General features: G+C 39.0%; 1 protein-coding gene across 1 annotated transcript in view; it reads left to right on the top strand.

Moving 5' to 3' along the window:
- The window catches only part of LOC310932578 (sodium- and chloride-dependent betaine transporter-like), a gene marked incomplete at both ends in the record, with an annotated part of 33,499 nt that extends 25,022 nt beyond the window's left edge, over positions 1-8,477 (top strand). Inside the window, 7 exons of the mRNA XM_083895904.1 lie at positions 4,328-4,452; positions 4,580-4,692; positions 6,624-6,761; positions 6,851-6,953; positions 7,192-7,292; positions 8,072-8,239; positions 8,373-8,477. Coding sequence (XP_083752030.1) covers positions 4,328-4,452; positions 4,580-4,692; positions 6,624-6,761; positions 6,851-6,953; positions 7,192-7,292; positions 8,072-8,239; positions 8,373-8,477 — 853 coding nt within the window. The remainder of the gene's footprint in view (positions 1-4,327; positions 4,453-4,579; positions 4,693-6,623; positions 6,762-6,850; positions 6,954-7,191; positions 7,293-8,071; positions 8,240-8,372) is intronic.
- Between the last annotated feature and the right edge of the window lie 1,811 nt (positions 8,478-10,288).

Below are 10,288 nucleotides of genomic sequence, written 5' to 3'. Positions count from 1 at the left end.
GCGCACGCACGCACACACACACACACACACACACACACACACACACACACACACACACACACACACACACACACACACACACACACACACACACACACAGGTACACATAAAGTAATGAGAGGAGAGGTGACACAGAAGAGAGACTCACCAATAGCTGCAAGATTTAAAATAATAACAAATGTATACGTGTATATTAGTATTATCCTCTATGTGCCTCTATAATAATACAAATACTAAAAATAAAAAATATTATACTTTTTCTTATTATTATTTTGTATTATCATCATCATTATTATCATTATTATAATGCTGTTTTGCAATTAAACTGTATTTTTATATCAAAACTTGGGAGAGAGAAGGAGTCTGTCAGGGCAGGTGAGCGCAGACACTCACTCACTGACCCACGAACGAACATACACACAGAGAACTGGAGAACTGTGGCTGAGGACGTGAATCTCGTTCGCGGACGTGAATCTCGTTCGCGGACGTACTGACACACAGAGAACGAATCAGTTCATGAAGTGATCCCATTCAGTTCGTTCACTCAAAAGAACAGTTCTTTCGAACGAATCGTTCGTGACCAACACAACACTAACTGACACAGGAGAACTGTGGCTGAGGACGTGAATCTCGTTCATGCTGTCACTCACTCACTGACCCGGTAATGTACTGCACTCAGGGAGGACGTGAGTCACGTAGCAGGGCACTGCGCTCCTGCTCAGCCCTGAACGATTCAGTGAATGAATCTTTTGAACGAATCATTTTAATGAACGGATTCTAGGGATTCAGTACACTCAAATGAACTGCCGATCCCATCACTAGTCCAAACACAAACTGTTCTCCAAATTGCTACAATGGTTAAGTAGACAGTATATTACTCCGGCTAGATTACACTGCTTTAATTCCAATATTCCTGACACGTGTATTAAATGTAATCATCAGAAGGGGTAACTGATCCATTGTATGCGGGAATTCCCTCAGATTACTGTTTTTTTCAAGTAGGTCTAACTGCGGGCCGGAGGCCCCACGCCAGCCCTCCCCTTACCCATTACGGGCACTCCCCTTACACGCGGGCACGCCTCCTCAACACTGATTGGGTGAGAGATCACGTCTGACATGATGACGTTGTCGTATTTGAAGAAGGACGATAAGCGAGAAGTTAGAAAGAGAGGAAAGCTGCAGAACTACACAAGTTCTCAAAATGACGGAAGAAAAGGTAAGAATGGTTTAATACACAGTTTGATATTGAACACTGTATTTATTGTCGTTATTTATACATTATAGATTAAGTCAATTAAGTTTAGTTTGCTTTGCTAATTTGAAAACGTGACCTCAGTTCTACAATTGTAAAGATGAAAAATTTGATAATGAATAATATATTTCACGTTTAGAGATAAAAAGTTCTGTTGAATCACAGTCAACAGTTAAATTTATTTCATTTCAGTTAGCCTACATATATTTTAGGACAGGTAAAGTCTTATAGGCAAATATAATCCAGTTAATTTCTACTGGATTGTCGATGAAACATGTTCCCTATTAAAAATACAAAAGAAATGTAATTAAATATTAAATATTAAAATTATCTTACAGAGCAACATGACCTTTCCTGTTGGAGCAGGCCCTGAGCTGAGGCAATGTGACTCAGACACTTTTCAGTGTCCGATTTGCCATTTGAAGATTTGCAACATTTGCATATGACACATGCTGGCACAATTCTGATTGTGATGATGATCGTCTACAGGTGCCATCGGATGCAGATGACCATATTTACAGCAAGATGCCGTACATCTTTCCTGCAAAAGACTTGGTTAGTCTAAGCATTTCTTTCATACATCAGTAAACACACAGATGTGTTCTGTCTCATTCAAACTTATCTGTGTATCCATTTAGGGCAGTGATGTTACTATGGTCAGCTCCGATGATGCATCCACAAAGAGTCTTATGGTACGTAAGGAAGTGCAAATAATCAGGGAAAGAAATTGTCTTATTCAAAGTACTTGAATATATACAGTGTTGCATATTTATGCATTGTATAATTTCATTTTAGGAAAGGGCCCAACAGGCAAAAAAGAAACGGCGTGAGTCCAGTTGCCTGTTAGTTCAAGCAATTACTGAGGATCAAGGCATGCTGCAACACCTTCAAGTGAGTTATTTATTAGTGTAGATGTAAAAATTAGAGTATATTTATTGTATTTATATATGAATACCCAAACTAAAAACCTATAATATATTTATTGAAAATCATCAGCGGCAGCACAGTGTCTCCCTGGGCCAAGAAGGAGGACATAGGGCGATAGGCGGGGTCACACCCTGAACAATTCACCAGTCCATCACAGGAACACATATAGAGACAAACAACCGTTCACTCACACTCACACACCTACGGCCAAATCACCTAATCCCCAAATCTGCATGTTTTTGGACTGTGGGAGGAAGCCGGAGAACCTGGAGAAAACCCACGCACACACGGGAAGAACATGCAAACTCCATGCAGAAAGACCCTTGTTCCAGCAGGGGCTCTTTGTCAAAAGTGTAAAAAGTTTATTTTGTGTTACACGAATAAAAATAATATATCATTAATTTCTTGTATTCATTACATGGATTTGAAAGTTATACAACTTTCTGTGCAGAATCAAGTGTTTCAGAGCTTTTGTATGACTTCATTCATCAAAATATCCACTGATGTCCAACTGTGTTTGATTCAGATACCAGAGTTTCACATATCTACCTGGAAATAGGTAACAACTCCTTAATGACATAATCAGCAATAGTTTAGTTTATTGTTGATTTTGTTGAAAGCTTTGTTGAGTGATTTCGTAGTTGTACCTCATGGGAGTGTAAAAACAGAACAAGTAGACTTCTATAGTTCTAATACTTTTTATGTCAAACAGACTAATAAGACATTCAAAAAGTGTAGGCTATTAAACACAACTTTTTATAACCTGCAGTTTGCTGTGATCATGGAAGTTTGCAAAAATAAATTAAATTACTCGCAAACGTTACATTTTACAGAAGCTATTGCCGTCACAGTGGAAATGTTTTTTGGGGATCAGTATCACGTTATAATGTGATACTGTAATATATAAACGTGATCATTATATTTTATAAACGGGATCATTATATTTAATAAACGTTATAATTATATTTTATGAATGTGATACTTTATTTTGTAAACGTGATCATTATATCAGAAACGTGATAATTATGTGTATGTGTATAATCTGCATTTATATATTTTAGCAGTTTGGCTATATTATTTAATAGTTTACAAAGTGGCTTTAATTATTCATAAATTGCATACAAAGTACACTTATGTGTTCATAAATTTCAGCGAGTATTTTATACGTCTCCATTATTGTCGCACACCGTGGTAAAAAGTCTCTGTCAATGAGTTTGCATGGGATACGCGTGTATAAATAAAGTTTCGACAAACGCAAACGTCATCACGACAGACGTGATCTCTCACCCAATCAGTGTTGAGGAGAGGTGCCTGCGTGTAAGGGGAGTGTTGAGGAGGCGTGCCCGCATGTAAGGGGAGGGCCCGTAATGGGTAAGGGGAGGGCTGGCATGGGGCCTCCGGCCCGCAGTTAGACCCTTCTCGTTTTTTTGGAGAAAGGTTTTGGATTGAATCAGTCGCATTATTGGTAAAGAGGTACCTTGTAACCCTAAAACATACATTCTAAATATTTAGCCAGATGATTTTGACATTTCAAACAATGCAAGGTCCCTGCTAAATATGTGTTTACTTGAAGCTAAAAGGTATTTCCCCACTCATGGAAGAATCAATTGATTGGTGGAATTTCCCAGAGGTTGAAGATAATGTCCTTTAATGTTGTTCTTGAAAAAGTTATTTCAGTAAAAATAAATTGGATACTTTTTAGGAAATTTGCCATATTTTTTTACAATTATTTGGAACAGAATGAGATGCAAATTGATGCTTGGAATGAGAAACTGATTTTTTTCCAGTCTGTTCTATTCATTATTCTTTTATTTATTTATGTGTTTATTTATTATATTTGTCCATTATGTTTGTCAATGTGTTGCCCTTCTCCTTTTGAAATACAATAAAGAGATGTTTAAAATAATAATAATAATAATAATAAAATACTAATATCATCATTTTTGACACTTTATGATAACTTGAAGACAAGGTTAACCATTTGGCCAGGAACCAGTTCCTATACTGGCTATCTGCTTGATACTGTTCCATTACTCTCTGTTCCACATTCCCTGTCTCCACTATTGTTGTCCAAAAAATTAATTCATCCAGTGTAGTTTGTATGTAAAATCTTGGATATTAAAATGAACACTGTGTGTGTATCTTCAGGGACAGTCTGTGGTTATGTGCACTCAACAGTGGCACCAGCTTCGCTGCTGGCTTTGCAGTCTTCTCATCTCTGGGCTTCATGGCTCAGGCCCAGGGAACGACCATTGACATGGTTGTTGATTCAGGTGAAAGACACTCTTTTGGGATAAATGTGAATTTATATTTATTTGTCACGTTTTTGCAAAATGACAAAGCTCTTAGTCAAAGCAAGTGGAGAAGATGAACATTAAAATCTTTCTTTGGTCTTCTCAGGACCTGGGCTGGCGTTCATTGCATTTCCTCAGGCTGTAGCCATGATGCCTCTGCCTCAGTTGTGGGGGTCCTGCTTCTTCATCATGCTCATTATGTTGGGGTTGGATACAGTGGTAAGATAAATTGGTTGATTGACTTTAACACTTCAATAAGGAAATGAAAATACTTTTGACTGCAGAGAGTCTGGATGTAGAAAGCAAATGTGGGGAAAAAAAACATTTTGACAGGGAGTTTCCTCCATCACATCGGTCTCAGGCTATGATTGTAAATCCCACAACATATCCAATCCAATTATTGTGACTTTATTGTGGTCAGTTTATCTTCAGAGGCTACTATATGATTACTGTTCATGGAACAGTAAAAGCAAGAACATAATAAAACAGTAACACATGGAGGGCTAACAATGCATTTGTCATTTTGTCAGGTTAGGTCAGGTTTTGTCTTTTGTTTGTGGGGAGACATTTTAAATCCACCTGTTAGTAAAGTAAGATTGTGTGTTTTATGTGTGTCCAGTCTACACTACAGTACCACCACTTGTGTAACCTCTGCATCTGAAACGCTGCTGATATCACTCAAGGACGGCTTTAGATCCATATTTGTTTGTTAAGTTTGCTGCTGTCACGCTTTACAAGCATAGCTGTAATAAAGTAAAATGCATTACTCTGTGTCGCTACAGACATGAACACACAGAAACACAGAGAGAGTCATGTGGATCCGATCAACTTGAATCAGCATTGTGTAAACCCATTGGTTTAAATGTATTTGTTAACATTTAAAAGTTACATACTACAGCTTTAAGGGTGTTCTATATTTCTCTGGGTTTGCCAGTCATGTGCCAAATAGACAACTCTTCCCTTGCATGTGATTTTCTTTGCCCAATTCTGATTTGAGTATAGTTTGTGTTTTGTGTCAAACAGATGCTGTAAAAGCTGAGCCCTGACAGCACTCAAATCAGAGGCTACATAGGGCTCTGCATAGGGCTCTGCAGTGTAGAGCTTTAGACGTCATGTGACATGGCTTGCTCACTGCAAAAATGAATGGGACCGGTGCTGGATTCAACCTGTCAGAGTTCACTGCACACTTTAAATCCACAGAGATAGACTGATATATCTCAATACTTGACAGACTAATTATATCTGGACCTTATAATACAGGGGTGTCAAACTCATTTTTACTGAGGGCCACATCAGCACAATGGTTGCCCTCAAAGGGCCAGATGTGACTGTCATACACAATAAATGTAATTAAATAAACGTAAATGTAAACGCACTCTCAGAAAAAGACTTTGAAGCACCGGTGATTTCTTCAGCCACAATAAAGCTAGCTTTCACTGCAGCATCGTTTTTGGTTATGAGTTTTGTGAACACATTCTGCTGCGATTGCAGTTTGCCTTTTAATTCTTTGACAATTTGTTGTTTTTATTGAAGGCTAACTTTGGCATACTTGGCTCCTTGTTTGGCGACAAAATGCCGATGTAGATCGTACTCTTTGACGACCGACACCGCCTCATAACACAAAAGACATACCAGTTTTTCTCCTTGAAGCACAAACATGTATTCACCTTCCCATTGTTCTTGAAACTGCCTTCCATCTGCATCAATCTTTCTCTTCCTGGACATTTTGGGATCATTTGTGAATATATATCTCAATTTCATTCGTCGCATGATGCATAAACAATGATACGCTGCAATCTAGTGGTGGGATGCCGTCACTTCACGGGTAACACAATCACCATGCATTGTGGAAAATATAGTTTATGGTCAACACACGCCTTAAAGCAGCATAGACCTGGCGGGCCACATAAAATGATGTGGCCGGCCACACATCTATAAGTATATATACATAGGTGAGGCCGTTACCTTGGTTTTGTGACCTCCGCTACTGGAGCTCTATAGTGTGGATACTCACAGCTGAAAAAGCTGAAAGTGAGGCTCTGATTCCCCAGATAAAATTGTGAACTCCTTGTCTCTCCTTAAATCTTAATGCACATGTGTTGTAATGAGCTGCTGAATTTTTCTTCTGTTTTTTTTTTTACATGTGTTAGTTTGTAGGTTTGGAAACGATAATAACATCAGTGACTGACATATTCCCGGAGAGTTTACGAAGACCCTGGCGCCGAGAAATATTCCTCCTCCTTTTCTGCTGTGTCTGCTTCATCATACAGATCCTTCTGACCACCCAGGTATTCCACAATGAGAGGATCTTACCCCAACACAACAATTGACCAATCATCATCATGGAGGATTTTATTTTCTGTTTTCTGTTGTCCAGGGAGGAGTCTACCTTTTCCAGCTGATTGATTACTATGGTAGCAGTGGAGCATGTTTGTTATTTGTGTGTATGGTCCAGAGCGTGGCTGTTGGATGGGCTTTTGGTAAGTGATAAATCCCTCCCCAAAAAAACACTTCTCTAGACCTCTAGAAACACTGCACACTGCAGTTGCTATAAAAGCCAAGAATGCATGAACAACAATATGACTGAGTTGATCAGGATCGGAAATGAGGAAATGTTTGTACTTTTATAGTTGAAATCATGAGAATAAAATACATATTTGTCATTCTTGGTGGAAATATGGACAGGGTGCTACCATACTAAATATATTTATCATTCAGGGGCTGACCAGATGTGTGATGCTATAGAAGATATGACGGGTCAGAGGCCATGGGCTTTTTTTAAGCTGTGCTGGTGTTACATCACCCCTCTGATCTGCTTGGTAAGTTACAAAATGACTTGTTTTTTTCTTGTAGCAAACATGTGTGCACTTTGATTGATAATAAGGATACATTGTAAGGAAGCTTCAGAGTGGGAATCTGGCCATCTCCATAATGACCCTGGGGGGGAGGGGTTGGTTCTCAGTGGTTGGGTTTTGTATAGGAAGGTATTTTTTTAATTATTATTTTCACATTTACATTAGGAATAGCACCAAAATAATCAGCCCCTACCATTCCATTATTTGTCACCCTTCCCTTGGGGTACCAGAGTAAAATGGTATGGTACAGTCAGCTAGACTGGCTCCATCTTTGACAGTCAGCTGATTAGGCAGAAACACAGAAATTAAGAAAAACATCACTACCTTGTTGACAACGAACAACTTCATCGAATGCAACACAACAATCAATAATGGCGGACATCCAGCACCTCAGTTTGTGGCTGATTCTAGCTCCATTCATGGATGTACCATACATACAATGGTATGTATGGTCAGTACATACCACTTTACTCTGTACCAACTACTGTACAAACCAAACCGTTCCTCTTGATGGCAACGCGGCTTTAGTGCTTGACAGTCTGTTTTCAGATGAACAATGCATCACTGAAATAATGCTATAATAGGCTGAATAATAACATCATGAACAACAAAAGTTGCATATATATATGTTCTTTATATACTATAATATATAAATAATAATAACTTTGATTTAATGTCAGTAAACCCTCCAAGAAGGCTCCAAAAACAGCATATGTATTCAGCTTATTCTGTTATATTTTCAGGTTTGCTTCATTGGCTCCTTCCTGGACTATCAGCCCCTAAAGACTGGGGACTATGTGTACCCAGACTGGGCCTACTATCTGGGCTGGGCCATTTCTTTTTCCTCTGTACTCTGCGTACCCATCTGGGCAGTTGGCAAAATCTGCCTCACCAAGGGCTCCCTCAAACAAGTAGGATCATCATCATCAATACTTTTCCCAATTTATTCTTCTGCTTTACTGTCATATATTTTTTTAAATTTAAAATCATCCTAGTATTTTGAAATAATGTGATTAACATTGTTGAATGTTTTGTCCTCAACAGCGTCTATTGCTCCTGTGGCGTCCTGTTACAGAACCTAATGGTGCCAACTTAAAGAAACTAAATGAATCAGAGATGACACCAATGAGAACATCTGCCTCAGACTGATACTGATGAGCTAGTATGAAACGTTAGATGATTGATTTTCACATATTTAAGCAATATTAAAAGGTGTGTTGATTATGCAACATAATGCAATTATTAGTCATTTTTAACAATATCCTCTGTTGAATGGTACAGCATCAATATTTTTATGGGGGAAATTTTGTGAAAGTTAATATTTTCTTTTGCTGCTTTTCCATCACATGGTCCCGGCATGACCACTTGCCTCAGCACAGTACAGTTTTCATGCTTTTTCATTAGCGATAGCATCTGGTATCTGGCGCTTTTTATTTATTTTTAATGACCTGCTCTGACAAGGGTCCAAGAGAGCTGAGCCTATACTATCCGTCCTTCCGTCAGTCTGCTCCAGAGCAGCTGTGGCTACACGTAGCTTACCACCACCAGTGAGAATGTGTTAATTAATAATGGCCAATTTGTAAAGCGCTTTGAGTATCTAGAAAAAGCGCTGTAGAAAATGTAATGAATACTATGTGTGGCATCGTCAGACTGCCGGCCACTGATTAGTCAGAGTGCTGTCACAGGAAGAGGTATAAGCAAGATGTCAGACACAGGAATAAAGCAAACTGTAGATCAGTTAAAATGACTTAAAAATCTTGAAAATGTACGTTCATTTTCAACATTTAGCAAGAAAATGTCTGAAATCGCAATGTTTAGTCTGGTGTATTTAGCGACAGCACTGCTGAAAGCATGTGATCGTGAGCAGCGAGCTGCATCACAAACCCCTGCCGCTGTATTTCAGTGCAGTGACTGTATCAGACGGCGTCTGTGCTGTGGTCATGGAGGAAGTACTGAACTAATCTTTACAATTACCTGATTCTAATGATTCAGTTACACCAAAAATAACAGTCACTAGTTTGTGTGTCGTATATAAAACAAAGTCACGGCAGTTTCATGCAGCCATGCTGTGATGACCCCGCCCACGTTGAGGAGGTACTATATTGGAATGGAAATGGAAAACTAACCAAGCCGTGCTGAGCCGAGGCAGGACCATGTAGTGGAAAAGTGTAGAGCTTTTTTCTTTGTCTTCTGGAGTTTTGTTTGTGGTTATTGAGTTCCGTGTCAATGCTGTGGAGATTTTACATTGTCTCTCATCCAAACGTACTGTTTGAATACTTGAGGAAGAAGAAACACGTTTGATTAATAGCAAGTGGGTCCCTAGGCACAAACTGGAAAAGTACCGAGGGCCCCTACTAATATTTCAGGACAAATAACATTGTTGTAAAGATCTAGGGATCGTCTGGTCATGGTTTTAACAGCGCTTTTCTAGTTTTGACTGCCTTACACTACAGTTTAGCCATTCACATCCACTTTAATACAGGGCATCTATATGTACATCTATCACTCATCTTTCATACCCATTCACATGCTGTCCACACAGCCATCAGGAGCATCGTTAAATGTCTTGCCCAAGGACAGTGACGTGCAGGCTGTCATGTAAGTTCATGTGATTGTGGCGAGAGGCACTAACAGTTAAAGAGCGGACAACGCCACCTGGGGAGTTTCACCCCAGGAAGTTATTACTTGGCACACAGGTTCAATTTCACTTCTAATATAAGAGAGACAAGAGTGTGGTTCCAGTTTTTAACAGTCAATCAATTTATTTTATCCAAAGTAACATGATTGTAATGCATGATTGTAAATATGATTAAAAAGTACACAGTATTAAAAGACCTAAACCGGTGCTGGAGCTCACCAGTGGGATGAACCTGCTGTAACTTGGGTGAAAAAGGTCCAACACAAAACCACCCCAATCACACGTGCGAATTATCAGAAAAAAAGGAGGGGAGGTGAACTGC

This window comes from Microchirus variegatus (assembly GCF_963457635.1).
Source record: "Microchirus variegatus genome assembly, chromosome: 10".
In the NCBI taxonomy this organism is placed as follows: domain Eukaryota; kingdom Metazoa; phylum Chordata; class Actinopteri; order Pleuronectiformes; family Soleidae; genus Microchirus; species Microchirus variegatus.
The sequence above is the reverse complement of the archived record's forward strand: the minus strand, read 5'-3'. Positions and strand labels throughout refer to the sequence as shown.